We start from the raw sequence: 23,477 nt of genomic DNA, 5'->3' as shown, positions 1-23,477 counted from the left end.
TCTTATCCGGCTTATCCTGAACCGGGTCGCAGGGGGGCTGGAGCCTATCCCAGCATAAATTTGGCGAAAGGCAGGAATACACCCTGGGCAGGTCGCCAGTCCATCGCAGGACACACACACCATTCACACACACACACTCTATTTACTCAATTTAGACTCTCCAATCAGCCTAACCTGCATGTCTTTGGACTGTGGGGGGAAACCAGAGAACCCGGAAGAAACTCACAGGAACATGCAAACTCCACACAGAGAGGCCCTGGCCGACCGGGATTCAAACCCAGGACCTCCTTGCTGTGAGGGGGCAGTGCTAGCCACTGCACCATCCGTGATTTTGGACAAATTGTAATTCATAATTCATAGTTGTTTCTGTTTAGTGTTTCCAATCGCAAGTATAAAACAGCTTTTTGTATCTATTCTTGGAGTCTGTAATTGGCAATTGTCATCTGTCAAGACCAGATGTCTTGACACATAGCCAAACAAGAGGCTTACCAAAATAAAGTGGAACATCATGAAGGAGAAAGAGGGCCTGGTAGGCCAACGAAGACCTCTACAGTTCATGATCGAAGAATTAATGAAGAAAAAAACCCAAACACCAGTCTGAGAGATCAGAATCACTCTCAAGGGGGCTGGCTTGGATGTGTCAGTGGCAACTGTCTGCAGAAGACTTGTGCTACATTTAGTAGGCTGCAGGATGGCCAGGTTACAATTTGCTAAGAAGTCCCTTCAGACTTCTGGCAAGAGCAAAGTATGGAGGCCAAAAGGAACCACCCAAGATCGAAAACATTCCTACTCATCTGTGAGTGGGTGTTATAGTTTGGACATGCATGGCTACCACAGGTGCTGGCTCACTTGTCATCATTGATACAGTAATGTAACTGCTGATTGCAGCAGCAGAATTAATGTAATCAAAAGCATAGAATCAAGACTAGATACCTGCAAGGAAGTGGCTGAGCACACCTGACTAATCAGAAACACATGTGATGCCATTTGTCGTAAATATGATGGCACTCTGAAATGGGGGGACTATGTATAAAAAGTCCTGTCATTTCAAAATGGTGAAACAAAATGTAAAAAAGACTGCACTTTATTCACATGTGAAATGATAAAAAATCTAACATTGTGGAGTACAGCACGAAATCAAGAAATAAATGTCTTTGTCCGAGTTCACTGTATATTACCATGTCAACCCTCCCAATAAATAAATAACAGTACATATGAAAATAATTACATACATATTTACAGTCAGCCACATGTCATCCGAATATCACTGCTCAAATGTAACTTGTGGAATAAAATAAAAACAACCAAAAAAAAAAGTAAAAAAAGTTGCAGTGTTTGGCCCCATCCTATACCAAAAGCACACAGATCAACAGTTACTGGTTGTATTTGGCATGTCTTCAGTCCTGTATAGAAGATACACTGCACCATGACGGACCCCCTCTCCCCGCTTTACTTTGAGGGCACCATATCCTTGATAACGGGTTCTCTGTTTAGGTATGTGGCCCAGTAAACCAGGTTGAAGCTTCCAAAGAGAACGGGGAACATAATCCGGGACATGCGGTCGATTTTGCTCACACTGTTGAAGGTCTTCTTGTTCTCCACAGGTTTAGCTTCAGGTTTGGCCTTGTTTGGGTCAGTGGCGACACCACCCTTGGAGATGGTAGGCAGGACTGAGTCCTTGGTGATATTGGGTGCGTAGTTGGCCACTGCCACAGCATACGCATTATTCTTCTTCATCACCGAGGCCTTCTCCTTTTTCTGTGGGGAGGAAAAGTACATTTTATCATGAAACAACAAGTTTTGTCGTCATTCATTGGAGTTGCTATTGACAAATGTGACTGAGAGTAGGACTGGGTGATAAACCTTGACAATAGTTAGCAATTTTTTGGTTGTAATAACAAAAATATGAATTGCTGCCATGTTGCACATCAACTCTGCTTTCAATCCTACTTCATGTGGTAGTAAACCTCCAAACCTCAAATATGCATCATAGTCCAGTAACCAATAATATTTAATAGCACTGAGGAAAAAGCTACCAAGGCAATATAACTGAAAAATGCAGACAGCAGATGGTCTACGGCAGCCGTAATCCTGTACGCACTGTGCGTACAGCAGCAGATCCTGTCTTTGGATTCTTTTTTATTGAATAATGTGCTTGAGATGCATTTTTGGCTGCATCCACTCTCTAACGTTACCCTGAGCCAACAAACACTCAAGCCGTTCGATGCAAATACATTTGAAGGCCGATGATTGGTGTTAACGTCATAGGCTATTGCAGGATCTACATTTCTGGCGCTTAATCATGATGTTGGCAATGTTGGATTTAGCTTACCGGTATCTTGTGTGTTAGCAAGCAAATAAGTAGCCTAGAAATGAGCAAACGAAACGTTGGGTTAAGGTCTTGCCTGTAGTGTCAGCTGTAGAAAAAAATCATCTCGCACTGAGTAGTTGCCAGAACAGTCCACATACCTAACTACAAGGGCCACCAGCTCACACGAGTGCACAGCTGTGCGCAGCTGAATTTCTTAATGTTGCCTTGGGAAAGAGCAAGTCTATCTATTCCAAGTTAGATTGCTCACACCAAAAAGCAATAGAGCGCAATACATATGGAGTCAAAGCAGTCATCGATCTAATTGCTGTTTGCACACAGCAAAACATACCCATTCGGGGCCACATGGATGAGTGTAGCACTTTGAGACATGTGGAAAACCGATTCAAGACAAAATTCTCTGCGAATGCAAGGATGCCAAGTTTTCCCTATGTGAACTGTTGAAACATGAATCTTTCTCTCTCTCTCTCTCTCTCGCTTGCTCTCTCGCTCACTGAGTAGACTGCACGCATGAGAACCTAGAAGTTAAAGGTAGCCTACAAGCAGATTCTTGTGCATACTATGAAATAGAATCCTGCCGGCGCCACTGGTCTGCTCCACCCACACACTGTGGCTCCATCACTGGGATCCTATAATGCTTAGTAACAACAATATGCCTGTCTGCTCCCTCAACATTATAGTGCATTTCAATTAAGGGTCTTGTGTCTACTACGCTTCTTTTCTGGCAGAAAAGCGCTGGCAGAGCACGGGTAAATGCTGGGACGATGTGCCTGAAAAAAAAAAAACACTTTGGTGTCTGAGAAAAAAAAGCGGGGCTATGTATGTATGAATGTTGTTGAATCATTGTTGTTTGTTTATTTATTGTTTCCGACATGAGTTCAACAATCCCCTTAACCTTGTAGGCTTAATACACTACATTAACAGAACAAGACAAAACAAGAAAATAGTAGTCTACTTGACAACTGACGTTGGTCTTGGGAGCATGAATTTGTGTCTTGGGCAAAGTAAAAAGATCAATTAATTAAAATTACCCAAGATGGGGAGAGGCTTGAGAGAGCAGATATGAAGGGTTGTAACATACACAAAGGGATGAATACATTTAGCTCCCCTTTATAATGTAGCAACAAAAAAGACTAACAAAAAACCTGCAACTCCCTTTAAACCAAATGGATTTCCTTCACAGAGCAAACAATGGTCTTAAATAAAAGCATAACTCTGATCAGCAGATGTAATATATTATACAACAAAAATAGATGCATGTAAATAAACTGACCAAGGAATCACAAAACATCGCAAATTGTGATTACAAAGACGAGACACAGCAAGACCCATTTCCTTAAATGAGGAAATTAGCATTTGAGCACCTACTGAACACCCATTCACAATTTTCCGAACAGCACCTGAAGCACAGCTTGCCTACGACAGTTGTAATGTTTCTGTATTCGTCCTGTGCGTATTTATGTTTATTCTTGTTATTTATCCATTTTTCCTACATCGTTGGTTTTTGTTTTCCATTACAGTTCTCATTTGTCATCCCCTGTTATGTCTGCGTCTGAATGTCTACCAGCCTACTCTATCCCCTGTCTGCGTGTTCCACTATTCGGGTGTTTACGGTAGTTTCGGGTTTTCAAAAATTCCTTCCAAATTCGCGATTCTTACTTCCTGCTTTTTCTTGGTAGTTAAATGTTGTAAAGCACGATTCTTACTAACTACTACTAATCTAGGTATTGTACAGTACTAATCCGATTAATACACTTACTGTCTGTCTAACTAACTAACTAACAATCACTTTTATTAGTAGTTAGAAATATTCCCGTAACTAATTCACGAACGCAATCTCTTAGTTTTTCTGCACTATTCTATAACTCCGCCTCCCCATGCTATCCATAATTACTCGCTTAGTTTCAGCGAAGTGTTCGCACCTGTCTCTGACTATCACTACGTCTTCAATCTATGCAAATGTCTACTCCCTAATCCGGAGCCGCATGTTTTACATGTTTTGTTATGTGCATCCAGTCCGCGTTTTCGTCTCCCTCCAGTTATTATGTTATTACCCTATTATGTTTCCCCACCTGTTGTCTATTTGTTTAGCCCACCTTTTTCCCAGCCCCGCCTAGATTGTCACCTTCCCTCATGTATTTAAACCTCGGTCTCTGTTTGAACCAGTGTCAGAACGTTGATCAGTTTTAGTGCCAAATTCCTCTTAAGCCTAATTCTTGAGATTCCAGAAAGACACCCCTTCGCCTTTGACTTCCGTACCTGCCTTACCCTCTTGTTTTGTTTGCCATTCTGATTTTCTGGTTTTTGATATTCTGCTTTGTTTACTGACTACGATTTTTGCCCACGCCCTTTTGTACTTTCGCCTTTAGGTTTTCTGGATTTTTGACCTTCTTGCCTGTTTTTTCGACTATTCTTTTGCCTTCTGTTTTTGTCTTTGTATTGGATCTCCTGGCTACGATTACGGACTAAAACTATTTTGGATTATCCGTTGGTCTGCGTCTGAGTCCTCAGCGGCGTACATAACAACAGTTTGGACTCTGTTATGCAGGCACATCTCTATAAAATGTTTATTTGGTTAATATTAACATTAATTGAAATTATACTTTACACACACATAAAAGCCAAAGCTAATCTTTAAGTAATTTCTTATTTATTCATCATGAAAGTTGCACTGCTCGGAACATTGTGAGCTAATTTGGCGTTCGGAACAGAGAGTATAGGTTTAAGGTTAAAGGATATGCTAGCTAATTTAATTTAGCATGCAGCATCGCAATATCAGCAGTGCACAGTAGCTGGCATCTTACTTTTATAAACCAGTTAGCCAGTTAAGTTGCTGTAGCTACGTACATTATGCTCTATAGGCCAAAGTTGAAAACAGACAAATTCCAGCCATTTCAGAATGGCTAAACAAAATAAATAAAGGTCTTACCGGACTTGCTCGCTACATCTGTGATTTAGCTTTAGAATCGAACACCTGCAACTGTAAACCAACAACAGGCAGTCTCGCTGTAACAAAGGCTCTCTGGGTTTCTGCACAACATCAAAATATCTGCTGATTCAAAACCAAAAGAATAGGTTAACTTTGAGCCGCGGTGGCGCAACAGGCTAAGATGTAGCGGTTGCAGTTTGTTGCAGTTGCACGCTGCGGACCGGGGTTCAATTCCCAGTCCTGCCAAAATCCAAGTTTGGCCAGCTCTTGTGGAGCAGCATAATTAGCTCGCTGCTACAGAGGGAGGGACTTGGCAGGGTGAGCGGATCGGCACACACACCAGCACCCCAATCACGGTCACGAGGGTGAGACGAGACGGCTTAAAGAAGGCGTGTTGCTCTCCTTCAGGCTGCCGAGGGACTGGGTGTGGCCGGTGTATCCCCCTGCTAACATCTAATTAGATTATAATCAGAAAAACATTTAAAATAACCCTAACCCTGGTAATTATGCTTATGTGGAATTTTTATGTGATAAAATGACAGTTTTTGTGCCTTTTAAGCACTCATTTTACCAGCATTCTGTCAATATTAAATGGTGGACCTCTACGGCACCGAAAAACAGGCAACTGAAAATTCAATTGTTTACATTTTTTGGGTTTGAAAATGGAGACATGACAATGGCAACGTAACTTCATGACTTCATGCACTCATATGACAGTTGGTGGCAGTTTGACCTGTCAAAATTCTGAAAGATTCCCAGGTCAATATTTTTGCTGGACACTTGGTCTGTTCCGCTTTATAAATCCAAAGTCCCTGGTCACTTTTGAATTGTTTAAATGGATTTTGATAATAGACATGTCATGTCAATTATGTTAATGCTTTCGAGCATGCGGCCAAGTTTAGGTAGCAAATAACTGTTGTATCCTTGTAACATAATTTACATAGCAACGGAACTCTCTGATCACTGATAGCGGCCAAGAGAAATTAATGACGATTCAGAAAATGTATAACATTTAAAGATTTGAATGTCCCTATGGTGGGACTTTTGCCATTTATGGATGGTGTAACAAAAATGTTCAGTGCGGTTGACCGTAATCAAATGCTTTCATTTACATAGTTTGAATGACCATGTGCTGTTAAAAAGCAAATTGTATGGGTTTGTGCTATTCGCTTATGCTAACTACATCATACTTACCTCATACAGGGACCAGTAACAGCTTAGAACATACTCACTCACACTTACTTCTTATAAGTTTTATCACCACTACTGTGAGGTAAACAAGTGGAAAAATTTAGTTTTCTGTGAGAAATGAATTGGCGAGCTCACTTGCAGCTCTAAAGCTCCACTTTGTCCTCCCTAATAGTAAAGGTTACATAAGGGAACGTTACAATGCTAAATATGAAAATAGTGTGCTCTTGGAAAGACTTGGGAATCCAGACCTTACATTATTATTTTGTTCTTTCTTCATCTCCTACCTGGCAGGAAGTATATGGAAGACGGGACAGGAAAAGAGGTTAAAGATGAGTGCTAGGAGTCGCTGCCAATGGTCACTGCTCCAGCAACGCCAATGGGTGTGAATAGAATGTCTATTGGCCAGGGGCGCTACAATGTGCACCCTGCCTGGTTTCTGGCAGCAGCCAATCAGTGTGGCACAAATACGTCACCCAAACGAGAAAACACTCCAATTGAACACCCATACTGCACTGCACCCCACAGCTGGAAGCAAGAGGCGTGCCAAGACTGACACAAATGAGAGAAAAGAAGAAAACTGACTTCAATTTGTATTTACGTATGTACACGATTTCATGTCTGGTAAATCGGCAATTTTTCAGACAGAAAAGCCAATGTTAGATGTTCTATTTTTATAATGTAAAAAATATATATTATTTTCTGCATTAACCGATCATGTGTGGGGGGGTGCCCTATGCATTTGTGTTTTCAGTCCGCATCAAAAGATTTGGAATGGAATGCAACAAATGGGCAATTTCTCTCATTATTCACTAAAATGACACTAATGTCACGTTTCATGTTTGTCACGTCATGTTTCATGTTTAGTCATTGTCTTAGTTACGTTATTGTCATGTCACGTATTGTGTTAGTCTTGTTTCGCCATGTTGTTATGCTTTATTTCTTGTTACATTTAATTGTTAGTCTTGTCATGTCACGTAATATAGTTTATTGTCATAGTTTTGCTAACTTGTTCTATCATGATTTAAGTTTGTTTCATGTTATGTTCTGTTCATTGATTAGCGTACACTTTTCATGTCTTTCTGCAAACCTTGCATTCATGCTTTTTCTCTCTCTCCCTTTCTGTCACTCACGCTTCCCTAATTGTTTCAATTTCCCTTGTCCACAACTAACGCTAGATCAGGATTGGGTAATACTAACATTCTAACCATGTGTTTGTGTTACCTTACGTTTCTTGTGCATGTCATTTACTAATTTACTAACGCTAGGGCAGGATAGGTTTATTACTAATGATTACTAATTATCTCGTTAACTTGTCAATCCTCCACACCTGATTTCTATTCGCATGCTGCCCTCAAGCTAATCGTCTGCACCTGTCTACACCTGCATATATAGCTCAGTTTCATGTCATGTCTTTGCAAAATTGTTGCCTCCTGTTCGTCAGTGCACCTTTTGAGCGGTTTTGTCAAGCCATTGGCTACCCGTTATGATCCAAGCCTGTTTATTGACCAAAGATCATTGACTTCTGTTTCGTTGGCCATTGCCTGCCTGTACCACGACTTTGCCTGCGGTCTTTGTGCTTTTGCCCCGCGGAGCAGACTTCGGTCTTGACTCTTGCGCCGTCATTGACCCTGAGCCTGCCTTCCGTCCACCTGTACTTCTGCCCCACTGACAGCTTTCCTGGCTACTGGACTTTTTGCATGGTGTACTGATTATGAGACTGCCTTCTCCCTCGGTACTGTACTTTGGTTTTGGCTGGATTTTACGTCTATGAACATTGCTTGTTTTTTGACTACGCTCACTGGACATTCCCTGAATAAAGCCCTGATGGGACTTTTACACCCCTGTTTCTGAGTTGTGCATTTTGGGTCCAACCCCCCACACACTCGTCTCAAGTAATGTGCCTCTGGTATTTGTTTGAGGAGTCTGATGTGAGACTAAAAAAAACAAAAAAACTTTGAGGGCTCAAAACTTGAAACATAATTTAGATTTTTAGTATACCCTATAGAAATTTGTATGGGCAGCATTAGTTTAGCACACGGACTGAATGTGCCAGATCTCATGTCATTGAACTACACTCATTGCTGCATTTTTTTCTTTTTGTTCTGATAGCAATTTTAACAGCATTGCTGACATATTCTGACATCATCAACTGTGGTAACATCCATCCATCCATCCATCCATCCATTATCTTAACCCGCTTATCCTGAACAGGGTCGCAGGGGGGCTGGAGCCTATCCCAGCATACATTGGGCGAAAGGCAGGAATACACCCTGGACAGGTCGCCAGTCCATCGCAGGGCACACACAACATTCACTCACACACTCATACCTATGGGCAATTTAGACTCTCCAATCAGCCTAACCTGCATGTCTTTGGACTGTGGGAGGAAACCGGAGTACCCGGAGGAAACCCACGCAGACACGGGGAGAACATGCAAACTCCGCACAGAGAGGCCCTGGCCGACAGTGATTCGAACCCAGGACCTCCTTGCTGTGAGGCGGCAGTGCTACCCACTGCACCATCCGTGCTGCCTAACTGTGGTAACATGCTTGTCCTAAAATTTTCTAATGTCACCTAAATTCATAAACCATAATAGACCTGAAATAAAACCTGAAAGAGAACAACACTTAAAAAAAAGAAAGAAAATAAATTCCTTACCTTGATTCATCTGAGGGTCAGTGCACTTTTATGGGTGACTGTTCAATTTATTTAACTCGGTTTCATCATTTGTGGCTGATGGCAGGTTTTATATCAGTATCCAGGTGTTGCAATTTCAGTGCAACATAATAAACTGAACTGAGTTTCTATGAAGTCACCATGACGTGGCAACAGCAGAATTTCGTTTCGGGTGGATAAGGTTGAGGAATAAGGAATAAGGCAGTGTTTCTGTGTCATATAACCAAGGGCTGAACAAGTAAAGTCAATGTTGGAATATACAGTACAGTGCAGAAGTCTTAGGCACCCTAGACTTTATTGCATGTTTATTTTTTCATGTGTTAGTATAAAAGAACACATTTGAGATTTCCAAATATTCATTTTCCAAAATATATTTTTTTACAGAGACATTTTTGGATTTAATTTTAAAAAGTAACATATTACTGTAAGCAGTTGACTACTTTTTACATAAAAACTTGATCAAGGCTGTCTGAGTTCAGAAGAAAGGAGCCAACCAATGTCTGCAGAAGAACTGTTGCAAGTTCTCCAACATGCTTGGAACAACCTCCCTGCTGATTGTCTTATAGAACTGCAGGACAGCGTTGGCTATCTCAGAGAAGTGATGCAGTTTTAATGCTGAAGGGGGTGGTCACAAAATATTGATTTGATTCAGTTTTTAACTATTCTGCCAAATTACTCAAATGTAATGTAAAATGTATCATGTTTATTTAGGACCTTTCATTGAATTATTAAAAAAAAAATCTTAACAGAATGTTATACAAGTGCCGAAGATTTTTTATTTATATGATTTATATGATGCTTGCTAATGTAACGTTAATGTTAGATGTCATCTTGATTAGCTTAGCCCCCCTAAGCTAATAAACACCGATGAGTGTCTGGCGTTTATTAGCTAACGTTAGCTGCCAAGCACCTGCGGCCGCCCTATAAACAGACTGTAGCATCTGGTTTATCCTCCCTTTTAAGAATTGGAAAAAACTAAATCCACTGTGTGCCAGATTATATTTGGCATTACAGTCCCAAACACAACACAATTTTGGCTAGTTAACAGTTTCTACACAGCTCTGGTTCAGTCCATTTTTAGTAGTATAGTGAGCCTCCTGACATTAATAGGGTTCCATTATCTCAAACCAAATTACATATTATAAATTATATAGGATTATGAAAAAGCAGTCGGTTATTTCATATTTTGGTGGGAATACACTTGACAAGCTAAAGAAAGAAAAAAAATGTGTCTGATTTATCTTGGAAGAGGAATCTGTAGTCAGTTCTCTTTCCCTGCCACCACTCTCTTTTATCTTCCTCCTGTTAAATACCCAACATGTTTTTTGTAAGATACTCATTTTGACTCCAGCCATAGTGGGAGGGAAAATAAATCAAGAGATTCCCATAACGGTTTCATGGCCGTCTCTGGAATCTGGCAGTGGAGATTCAGTGTATGGCTTTTTTCTCTTTGTTGGTGTAGGCCAATAGACAGAGGTCGAAAGTCCTGCCTTGTCTTTCTCCCACTCATGAACTCATAAACCAGCTGATTTTTACCTCCTGACTGATTCATTGTGGTAATTCGCAAATCCAGTTTATTGAGCACAATACTCATTTAATGAACCTGTATTTTCCACCTCTGCAAATAGATGGGGATCTGTTTTGTGTGGTTGTACATATTTTCGTCACATCAACCCATTTCAGGCTTATGTCTGAATGCCGATTCTTTTGCCACCACATGGCCTGCCTGGATTTACAGAGAAAACACTACAAAAAAGCCTGTATTAACAAGTGTGTTAGGTTTGTGTTGAGACTGAAAACCTAGACTGATAATACAGAATGTGGGTACTAGGGTCTTGCTAGGTGGCTGCTTAAGTGTTGCTAGGTGATTACGAGGTTGTTGCTAGGTGGTTGCTAAGGTGTTGAAAGCACATCTTTCTACCATTTTGAACGATACAAATCTATTTGTATATCTCTATCATTCAATTTATTCTAATGTGATGGGACCTTCTATGACAAAGGGGCGGGGGTTAGGATAGGTCAGTTGAGGCCATGTAAGTGTGTGGAAGTGCCAGACAAGAGGGCATTGTGATGTCACAATGGAATTCTCAATATGGGACTTTTTTTGCTTCGCAATCACACAAATTATATGAAAAAATACTTGAGACTGACTTATGGTTTTGTTGTGCAGCATTGGAATACACTTTTGGCATCTATCCAACAGCCTGGTCAAAGGGGTCCTATGGTGACAGTTGACTACCACCCTTTGCTACAATTCCTGACAACATAATGCTGCTCACTCATTTTAATAAAGAATCAAAGCGCCAACCAATAAACGGCTATACATAGTGCAATAATCCACATATGTAGTCTGCACTATATCCTGTACGCTCTTTTCAAAAACCATCAGCATTACAGCAACAAATACCAAGACATGAAATGGCACTTATATGGGAACCTCCAGAGCCAATGCTCACTCCACCTCACTACCTCCAGGAAGTCATGAAAGGGCAGCCTTACCTTATCATTCACGATGCTTTTTCCATCCCACGCCCACCCACGCTTGGTGAAGTAGTTGACAGTGGCAAACTCAATGAGGGCTGAAAAGACGAAGGCGTAGCAGACAGCGATGAACCAGTCCATGGCAGTGGCATAGGCCACCTTGGGCAAGGAATTGCGGGCGCTAATGCTCAGGGTGGTCATAGTCAGCACAGTTGTCACACCTGGAGAAGGAAAGACAAAAACATACAGTGCTCAGCCATGGGGAAGAAACAGATATCTAACCAACAAGATAAATTAACCCTACAGATGCAGTCAATTAAAATGAGTGCAGGATTCTGCAGGTCTGTGGGTGATACTGAAAAAATGTATTCCAGCAATGACCTGCGATCATTGACAAGAAAACCAGGAGGCGCAGTCGTCCATGTCAGCTGTTTTAAAAGTTCAGTCTGTTTAATAGGCTAACGGTAATTTTTAGTAAATGATTTAATGACTTAACAAAGATCAGAACAACAGAAAACGTTTTATTGTTTTACTGCAAGCGCATATTATATACATTACATCTCTTTGTTTGACTATGCAAGCATTCCAGGTGCACTAAACAAAAAGCAAATAATTTTGCAAGTGTTTAACCATTTGAACTGTCCGTATTCTGCACTGACCTAAAAATGGAAATATACCAGTAACATTACTTGTAACTGTGCTCATGTCTAGCTCTTAAAGGAGCACTGTCACACTTTTTTCAGGTTACACTGATGGTGATTTAAAGAATGCCTACACCAGGGCTGCCCAAACCTGTTCCTGGAGATCTACCGTCCTGTAGGTTTTCACTTCAAAGCCACACCTCATTTAACAGCTTCAGATCTCATTGAGCTACTTAGTAGGTATTAGTATGTAGTAGTAATTTCCATGAACAACTGGTGATATGGTTTGACATCCATTTACATGCATAACATATGATAGGTCCCTGTATAATTAATTAATTTGTTATTTAATATCCTGGAGTGTGCAGTCAAGCTCCTGGGCAGAGCAGGAAGGGATCCAGTGGTCATGGTCCATGTAGGGACCAATGCCATATTTGAGGAACTTTTGCACAGGGTCAGCGTATGCTTAGGGTAACACAGGATTTTTTAAACTAGGGACTTGGGGGGCAGTGAGGATAGAGAGTGAAATGGGCAGGGAGGCACACACTGCCCAGACAGAAATGGTAAGGGCAACATGTAATGATGAGAGCACTCAGGCAAAATTTGAGTAATGGTGGCTTGGAACAGGAGGGAGTGAGGGAACGGGAGAGGATATGTAGAAGCAACAGACTGAAATGTCTTTGTTTGAATGCTAGAAGTATAAAAAATAAGTTATTGGAATTTGAGGCTGTTAATATTAATGGGGGCTATGACAATGCAGGGATTACAGAGACATGGCTTGGGGATGATGATGGGGATGAATATAATATAGAGGGGTATAAACTTATTAGGAAGGACAATCCAGTAAGACAGGTGTGTTTATGTAAGAGAAAATGTTAATGTCCAGGAGATTCCAGAAATTGACCAACTCATGCCAAGTGAGGAGATCTGGATTAAGCTCATTGGGGAACAATAACAGGGGAAGAAGAGTCTTAACAGTGGCGTGTGTTACCAACCGCCAGCCTCAGACAATACTGTGAATAGAAAGCTCTCAAATGTAAAACAAGCTTGTCAGGGAGGTGAGAGACTCTTATCATGGGAGACTTCAATTAATTTTTGCCATGCACATGGTGGTTGCGAGACGTGGGTTGCGATTGCTTTAAAAACTGAGAACTTAGCTTGCTTTTCTACATGTCCATTTTATCTATATATCAACCTTTGTCTCTGTCTCTATTTTCTCTTTGCTGTACCTAGCTCACTCGCATCATCACAAAAAATACACCAGCATATTTCCAGGCAATCCTTGTATATTATCAGAAAATTAGACAATAGGGTTTTAAAAGAGACTACCAAAGATAACGTAAATTAATAGTGTTTGCAATATCTAACCTATATTCTCAGCACATTTGACATGGTTAGAAGCTAATGTCATTTAAGTGAGCAAAAATGAAGTTGATATGTTGGTGGAATTGATGGTATATAATAGACAAAGCACTGTAATGTAGGGTAGGGGCAGGGTGGAGGGCCAGTAGCGACTGAGGTTAGACCCTTGAAGGTGAACTCACAATACAGGTGGTATACAACAATAAGACCTCCTCTCGGGACACAGAGAGGAACAGAAACTAACCCGTAGGCGGTAATAGGAACGAACAGAAATTAAGCCCAAAAAACGGCTGTAGAAAATAAAAACAACCCTCCGAAAACAGGGCGAATACACAGACCAAAAATAGTGCTAGGAAGTGAGCACTGAGTAATAATAGTGAATTTCCCAAATAAAAGTACAACCTAGCAAAAACTGCTAGGCACAAAACAAAAACCCATGAGGCACAGCTCAGGAAGAAAAACACAAAATAATATACAATACCGGGGACAACGTCCCTCTACCACCGGCTCACACGAGCCCCAAACAAAAAGGAATAAATGAAAACCCTTCAAGGAAGGCGTCGGTGAACAAACACCACAACCGAGCGTCTTCCTTACCTATTTTTTGGCAGTCTCAGAGAGTACTAATGAATGAACCAACACCGTACCTGTAGCGTGGGAAGCTAAGCGGAGAGCCAGGGGCGACCAAAGGTAGAACCTTTTTTAACCAACACGCGAACGTGTTAGTCACTAAATCCCAGGGAGAACCGAAATAGGGATACCCAGCTAGGAACAGGACTTCTCCCGGAACAATGGGAGGAATAGAAATTAAACAAACCAAATTTCGAAATCGCAAACAGAAAAGTAGCTCAAAAACGGCTAGAGAACGTAAAACAACCCTTAAATAACCAGGGCGAACCAATAACTTTGGTACCGTGCCAAATAGCTGGGCACTGAGTGAAAACCAAAAGAAATACAACCTAGCGAGAAAAGCTAGGCACGAAAATAAAAACCTCGAGGCGCAGCTCGGGACAAAAATGCAAACCAAAATACAACACCGGGGACAACGTCCCTCTACCATCGACTCACACGAGTCCAAAAGAAAAAACAAAACCCTTGAGGAAGGTGCCAGCACACACAACACTTCCAGCTGTACGCCTTCCTTACCTTTTAGATATTTCTCTTTCTTTAGCAATGAGAGAATTATCCACCAGCACCGTACCTGACTCGTATAGGTTTAGAGTCTACCGGGCGCTTTACCGGCTTTGTGCCAAGGGCGAACGGTTGAACACAAAAGCACTGAAAACTGGTCCATGCTGGTCTTAAATACTCTCCCGGGAGGTAATTCCCCTGGAGTAAACGAGGAACAGGTGGAAACAATTATCCTCGGCCATCTAGTGGCACCAGTGAGAATTACCTCCCACCATGACAGTACCTGACTCTACCAGAACAGCGTCTACCTGGTGTGTTACCGGCTTTGTGCAAGTGCAAACGTTGAACACAAAAGCACTGAAGGGAGTCAGCACTGGCTTTAAATACTCGTGGGGAAGGCAATTCCCCAGGAGTTAATGAGGAACAGGTGGAACTGATGATCCTCGGCCCTCTGGTGGACTCACCGGGTACTACCTCCCACCATGACATGTAAATAATGCACTGATATTCCATTTTCTTGTGCATTGTTCTTAAAGTGCTTTATTGCGAAAAGAGAGAAGTAGAAAACTAGCCTACATGTTACCACAAGGGGGACTCATCTGGCCCAGTTTCAATATAGGGGTCAAATATTGCAGAGGACATCGTGTAAATGACGCCTATGAAAGCACGATAATTTCTTGCTTGGACTACTTTAACTGGCTACATACTGTACTGTACAAACTATGTTAGCCATTTAATTTCATGTCCATTACAAAACTCAATGGAGGCTGGCAATTACAAAACCGAGAATATGGATTTCCACTTTGAGATATTTTTCTTTTCTACTCTCCCAATAGCATAACCACCCGGTCCGTGATGAAAATATTCCTTGTGCCTATGCTTGGAACAAGTATTTACCAGTAGGCTAAAATGTATTGATAGAGGCATGTGGATTGAATTGCATACATTGGGCCTCATTTATCAATATATTCAGAAATCCGTGTGCAAATGTCTCTGTGATTGGAAACAAACTACCAACTTCCGCCAGATTTATGAAACACATGTCGACATAAATACACGCATTGATGAATACTAAGTAATCATACATCAAAGGTGCGTCCACAAAATTTGTGATTGGCATGAATTGACGCCCCTAAAACACCATATATGGAATTTTGGCTTTTTAAAGAGATAGTCAAAAAAAGAAAAAAGCTTCTCTGAAGCGGAGATCGATGCTCTCTTTTTTTTCTCGATTTTTTCCCTTTTTCTCCCAATTTGGTAGCCAATTGGACCCCGTCTGATTCAATTAGAGCTAGTATTAGATACACCGCCACACCCCGTCCCTCGGCGGCCGACAGGAGAGCGACACACCTTCTTCAAGCCGTCTCATCTCACAAGTCATGACCGTGATTCTGAGGCTCGAGGTGCTTGTTTGTGCGGCGATCTACTGACCCTGCCAAGTCCCTCCCTCTGGAGCAGTGAGCCAATTATTGCTGCTCCACGTGAGCCGGCCAAACTTGGCTTTTGGCAGGACCGAGAATCAAACCCCGGTCGGTCCCCAGTGTGCAACTGCAACCGCAAGTCTGCTGCATCTTAGCCTGTTGCGCCACTGCAGCTCAATTGATGCTCTCAGTACAACAAGCCAAAAACATACACTGATCAGCCACAACATTAAAACTACCCACTTAAATCAGTTTTTCACGATTAAAAATGCTTTAAACTGTATAAGCTTGTCTATAAAAACTTAATAGTGCATTGTTATTTGTTATTTAAATATCTTGGTATGTACTAGTGTTCATGATCCCATTTATTTTAACAGGTGCTCCAGAAACAGCTAGTTTCTACTGCAGAAACGAGGAGTCCTTCGGTGTTTGCTTCTTTTATTGCATTAACTCCCTTGTACGACAGCCTTTTCACCAGGAGCATGCTCTCTTTCAAAACACACACAACGGACACAAAAATCCACTAACTGTCAACATTCCCAGCAGCCTCACATACATTCATTCATTATCCTAACCTGCTTATCCTGAACAGGCATACATTGGGTGAAAGGCAGAAATACACCCTGGACAGGTTGCCAGTCCATCGCAGGGTACACACACACATGGGCAATTAAGACTCTCCAATCAGCCTAACCTGCATGTCTTTGGACTGTGGGAGGAAACTGGAGTACCCGGAGGAAACCCACGCAGACACGGGGAGAACATGCAAACTCCACACAGAGAGGCCCGGCCGACGGGGATTCGAACCCAGTATTCAGAATACACCAGGCATATCTAATTCCCACTCAATTTATTACATCATTACATTGTTTGTTCATAAGAATAAAAAAGGCTATTCATACTTGGAGATGAATAAATCACCATGGACCTATTACATTTTCACATGTTTAAGTGTGTGCCCCCATGCTATCACTGAATAAAAAAGGCAGGGGAATGACAGTGATGGCATAGCATGACTGATTGGGAGCACCATAAAAAACTGATTTCGTCAGCAAAATGAAAGACAAAATGATCTTGATACGGCTCAACCCCAGTCTTGCAGGATTACTGAAATTACTCTATCAAGCAGTCCCTACAGTCCATTGTTTCCCAATGGCAATAATCACTGTTGAAATAAACATATGTTTGATGTTTAAGAAGTGTGGTTAAAGGAATGCATAAACCAATGATTAAGTGTCTGGGATCCTGAACATGCTGTGTTCATATTGATCATATCAATGGCTTGTAGAATGTCGGTGGTCACGACAGCCAGGGGCACCTTATGGGGGGTGGGGGGTGCAGGGGAAAATGAGACGATTCCCTGACTGATAGGGCCTATCAAATGGTGCTGTAATTGTACGTAAGTGGTGTTGGGGCCCAGTGTGAGATCTTATCATGGGGCCCAAAATCTTTGGTGGCATCCCATATTGACAGGAATACCTTCAACACAATCGGTGATAGCACATGGTTTTAAACATCCTTTTTTATTTTGGTTCTAAACAGATTTTCAGTAAGCTACATGCTTCAAAAGTAAGTAAGTATGTAAGTACAGTATGGAAGTAAGTGAGTAAGTCAACAAGTGTGGCATTTGGGCTCGGTTTTCATCGGTTAACTAGGCACACACCTGGATGGCATTATGACTCAGTCCAGGATTCAGTGTGCCTTTTTCCACAGTAGACGTCCGAGACTGGGGAAAACAGCTTGAAAGAGAGCACTAAGTGACCGGCTAGAAGTTTTGGGTTAATTTGTCAGTAATTTTAGTTTGTTATTTTCACCCAGGTGGGTAAAGCCTTTTTGTTTAGTTATTTCTTAAAAAATTTTATGAGCTGTCGCTCTGGTGCTATTCTTGGTAAATAAACGCCAGCCAAAGCTGGCATTCCCATATCTCCCTTGGTCCAGTTCTTCTGTCCCTCCTAGGAGTCCCTGTCAGATATTGTTCCAATTCTGGATTACAACTACAATTGAGAGCCTCCGTTGATTAGATATATAAAACGGAGCAGATGAAGCTAATTAAAGCATGTATACTGCAGATATAAATTCACATTGACATTCATTATGACTGGCAGATATAGCCTGCCATATGCGATAGTCTGTTCTGGAAGTAGATCCCAGCATTTTCAAAATTATGCTCAGTGGTTTTAAATGAAATGACATATACTCAGTACTCGCAATGCATAATACATTTTTCAAACAGGAACTAGATGCCTTTTGTTCAGAAACGACATGAATCATTTGGTCATTTGCTGAACAGCTTGACAAGGCTTTATTAGCACCCATTAATGCTTTGTCCATACACCGACAGAAAGAATAATTCATCAATGCCATTGCTTAATGGATTCTCTTCAGATTACGGTAGAGCAGCTCAATTCAGGCTTTACTTTCACAATTTTTGATTAAGGAAAAAAAACTGTTGTATCAGAATGCTCCCAAGTTCAATATGTAGATGCATCAAGGCCAGACTATCTAATATGAGAAGTTTCTTATTTCAGGCGAAATAAGAAACTTATTTTGATTGGCTCACTGATAACTCATTTGTGGAACACACACACGTTATTATTATTTGTGAGATAGTATGTTGTTTAGTCATTGAAAATGCTGTCTCCTCTGTTCCCATAAAAAATAGTAATACAGATATTTCCCTGAAATGTAATATTAGCTGTTCAATTCATTGTTGAACAAAGAAAAGAGGGTTGACAAGTTTACTTATTTATTGCTTATTTTCACTCAAATAGGACTAATAGTTAATGCATGTTAAAGCCAAGGACAATTCAGGCATTGGCCTCAAATTCAGAAATTCAGGATATTTTGGTCCTATTTTTACTCTGGCCTATAATTATCATTAGTCACACATAATTACTCTGTGGTTAATCGCCTTTTTAGGAAACAATAAAAATCCAGGCTCAGATTCGGCAGTGGGAGTAATTTATGGAGCTTATTATACCTACTTTCAAGGTTCAGACCATTTCCAACAACCAGATCTCAGCTTTGTTGCGGCAAGTGAAGTGTTGCAAGCATATGGCTGTTTTTTGTCTCAGATATAGGCCTAAACATAGCCATGGAAATAAGTAGTGTTTTCATGCTAATACAATGTGAGAACATATCAATTCAACCCAAAAATGTTTAAAGTGAAAGATAATAATAATAATGGTTGGCAAAAGCCAAAAAAGCCAATAAATTCACAGAAGCACTGAGAACATTATCTTGACCTATGCACTGACAAGGCTTCCAACACACAATGCATTAATACCTGCTATGGGTACTGTAACTATGGTGGTCTACTTCAAACAACATGTACCACTGGGCAGACTGCTGAGGATTCAATCAAATATTCTCTTTGAATCAACAACCAAATAGATTATTTTCAGAGGAATGAAGGAGTTGATTAATTTCTAGAAATCAATTAGATAAGTATTTTGTTGCTGTGTACGTAAAATGTACCAATTATGTGTCTTGTTATTTTCTAGTAATTAATGCTCTATAAACTAAAAGAGGTAATAGTTGAAGTTACGGTAATTGTCTGGAAGCACTGCGATGGCTGATTTGGTAGGTTGTTTTAAACTAACTAGTAAGCTGGGTCACTAAGCAAGTGCAAAACTATAACTTGCTACCCAGGACCATGTAACTATTATGATACTAACTATAATACATGCTGTGTGTGTGGCTGCAATTCTTTCCACAGGGTCAGTCGCAGTTGGTGTAACTTCTCAAATCAGCACCATTTAATATGACAAAGTTATCCTCAAAATATCTGCTTCTTTGGAATGCAAGATTAATTTGAATCTGCATTTTTTATTATTTCCCTGTGTATATAATGCAGAATACTGCACTAGTGTGACCACTGATATAAAGATGTCTGTAATCAGTAAATATAGTGTGTTACATACACCAATCAGCCACAGCATTAAATCCACCTGCTGAAACAAATGCTTTAAACTGTCTATTGACACTTCATATTGCATTCAAAAGTAAAATTTTAAAATGAAAATGGAAATCTTGTAAGCTCATTGGGCCGGAGGTACATCGTTTTGTAATTTTAATATCTTGGTAAGTAGTGGTGTTCATGATCACGTCTTAACAAGTCCTCCAGGACATAAATAACAAATATTTAAAAATGCATCCATCTAATCCTACATACGTTTCACCCGTCTTCCCTCCATTGGAATTACATTGGAAACTTTTTCTTTCCAGCTTGCCGTAGCAACATCGCTATATATATTTGTAAAAAAATATATATTTTCATTGTGATCGAGGGTCTGTTGTTTTTTTTTATTACATTACATTACATTAATGGCATTTGGCAGATGCACTTATCCAGAGCGACATACAGTTGATTAGACTAATCCTCCCCTGGAGCAATGCAGGGTTAAGGGCCTTGCTGAAGGGCCCAACGGCTGTGCAGATCATATTGTGGTTACACCGGGGATCGAACCACCGATCTTGCGGGTGCCAGTCATGTACCTTAACCACTACGCTACAGATTTGGGGCACTCCATCACAAGATCATTTCAATAGCTGCTGACTACACAGGTTAGCTAAATATATGTTTGCTAGCTAGCTACGTGACCACCCAACCATAGGTGACAAAGTTTGGCTAACTTTACTGTTCAAACAAGCTAACGTTACAGCATGATCAAAGCCGGTTACAAGCTAGCTCTGCCTATATTGCTAGCTATGATAACTATCCATGTAACTAATGTAGTGGCAGGCAGTGAAAGAGAATGAGCAGAGAAGATGTCATGCCTCATGCTAGCTGTTGATCTGGAGATAACGTTACATTAAGGCAATGTCGTTTTGTAAGCTTGGTGGTGACAACTAGTCTGCTGTTGTTGGTTTAATGTGCTTTGCAGGACTTGATAACATAGCTAGCTAGCTAGAAGTAACCATCGTAGCAACATTACATAGCCAGCTAGCTGACGCAAATAGCTAGTAATATTAATGTTACTTCACCACCAAGCCAATGTAGACTAGCTAGCTAAGCATAGAAGCATTGGACTAGCTAGCTATCCCAACAAGACACACCGACAGACATTTGATGGCTAGAATAGCAACAGACTAACCAGAGATGCTGTTTTTTGTGGTGTAAAGTAAGTTACCCATTGATCCAGGGTCAGACATAATATTCCTTTGTTATTTTGAGAAATCAGATCTTAGAGCAGCAAGGCAACTTAAGCCTGAAGTATAGATAGATAGATAGCTTGCTAGGTAAGTAACACATTAGTTGGCGTAACATATATATTTATTTAAGCTGACAAGCCTAATTATAGCTTTGTACAGTTGTATTAAGCATCTAAAAAATAAATAAATAATAGATTCCTTTGTGTGACTACTCCGCCACTTCAGCAAGTATTTTCTGCTATATATATTTACATTCTGAACTCGCTAGAGTCATTGATAAACATGCCCCCTGGAGGGAAATCAGGGTCAAGGGTAAACACTTACCCTGGATCAGCTCTGACCTGATTAGTCTCTTTAAACAACGGGATAAAGCTTGGAGGATCTCCAGAGAAACCAAGGATCCTGCTGACTGGGACAAATATAGATCTCTAAGGAACATATGTACAACAAAAACACGCAATGCTAAATCAGACTTCTACAAAAAACAACTATCTGATGATATGCATAATCCTAAACGGTTCTGGAAAACTATGAACAATATTCTCAATAAATCAAACAAAAATACCAGCACCCTGATTCGATTCAACAACAACATTATCCACGATCCCTCCACTATCTCAAATGTTTTTAATCAGCATTTTTCCTCTATAGGTAGCTCTTGTGTATTTGACCCACCCATGGCATGTGATTCTTCTAGAAGCTCTACCTGTACAAGTTAATTTTCCTTTCGAAAGATTCTACCTGTCGAAGTCCAATGTGCAATCAATGCACTAAAAGATGACTGTGGAACTGGACCAGATGGCATTGAGACTAAATTTATCAAGTTAGCGGCTCATATCTTGATGTATCCACTCTGTGACTTATTTAACCTCTCATTATCAACCTGTGCCCTCCCTTCCACCTGGAAATGTGCCATAGTTACTCCACTTCATAAGGGAGGTGACCCCCATGACATTAATAACTACCGTCCTATTTCTATCATAAATTCTATAGCCAAAATCTTTGAGAAACTATCTTCAATCAATTATCACGCTATGTTACTGATCTGAACATCTTGTCCCCATGCCAGTCTGGTTTCAGGCCTAACTTCTCAACAACAACAGCTCTCTTAAAATTTACCAACGACGTGTTTACTGCTTCTGAGAATGGAAAACTCACTGGTGTAATTTTTCTTGACTTAACCAAGGCATTCGACATTGTTGATCACTATTTACTTCTTGATAAACTGTATTCCATTGGTGTCTCTCAGACTGCTCTACTATGGTTTAACTCATATCTTCACAATAGACGCCAGTGCGTCAGTTTCAATGGAAGTCAATCCGATTACTTAATTGTCGAGAAGGGAGTACCACAAGGCTCATCATTAGGTCCACTCCTTTTCTCCATTTTTATTAATGACCTTCCTAAAATTTGCTCTGACTGTCAAGTACAACTATATGCCGACGACACTGCAATTTACACATCTAGCACTAACAGATCTGCAATTGAGAGATCCTTGCAACGTGAGTTTGCCTCTGTTCAGAAGTGGTTCTCACTCAACAAACTACTGCTCAACAAAAGGAAGTCATGTAGTATGTTGCTTGGCACCAGACACGGTCTGAGTGATGCCCCAGACCTGACTATTTCTTTTAATGATGGATCACCTCTTGAACATGTGACTTCTTATAAATACCTTGGACTTTGGATCGACCCAGTGCTTTCTTTAAACAACATCTTGAGACTATCACTAACAAACTAAGTCGCATACTGTATCGCTCCATAAATTGCTTTACTTTTCAGATGAGAAACAGAATCGTTACACAGTTGTTATTGCCAATATTGGATTATGCTGACATTGTTTATCAGAACACCTTCGAAACACATCTTCAATCCCTCAATGTTATTTACAATAGTCTCTGTCGATTTATTCTAAGGTGTCCCTATCAAACTCATCATTGCTCTATGTATGAAACTCTGAACTGGTTACCCCTCAATCTCGAAGACATTACCATTGGCTTCAATGCATTTTCAAATGCATCCACTTTAACTATCCCTCTTACCTAAAGCATTATCTAGTACCACACATATCCTCATACTCTCTTAGACATATACAGCAACCTTTCTTATCTGTTCCCAAAACCAAGAAAGAAATTGGCAGACGCGCCTTCAAATTCAAAGCTCCC

The 23,477-nt window shown here is 40.6% G+C and overlaps 1 protein-coding gene across 1 annotated transcript in view; it reads right to left on the bottom strand.

Annotated features, from left to right (window-relative positions):
* Nucleotides 1-1,396: 1,396 nt before the first annotated feature.
* Nucleotides 1,397-23,477, bottom strand: part of LOC133135837 (gamma-aminobutyric acid receptor subunit alpha-2-like) — a 161,923-nt gene continuing 139,842 nt past the window's right edge. Inside the window, exons 9-10 of the mRNA XM_061253131.1 lie at nt 11,625-11,827; nt 1,397-1,758 (exon numbers count right to left, since the gene is read on the bottom strand). Of these exons, the coding sequence (XP_061109115.1) occupies nt 1,450-1,758; nt 11,625-11,827 (512 nt within the window). The 3' untranslated portion in view covers nt 1,397-1,449. The remainder of the gene's footprint in view (nt 1,759-11,624; nt 11,828-23,477) is intronic.

This window comes from Conger conger, chromosome 8 (genome assembly GCF_963514075.1).
Source record: "Conger conger chromosome 8, fConCon1.1, whole genome shotgun sequence".
Lineage (NCBI taxonomy): Eukaryota > Metazoa > Chordata > Actinopteri > Anguilliformes > Congridae > Conger > Conger conger.
This window is presented reverse-complemented; position numbering and strand designations above follow the sequence as displayed.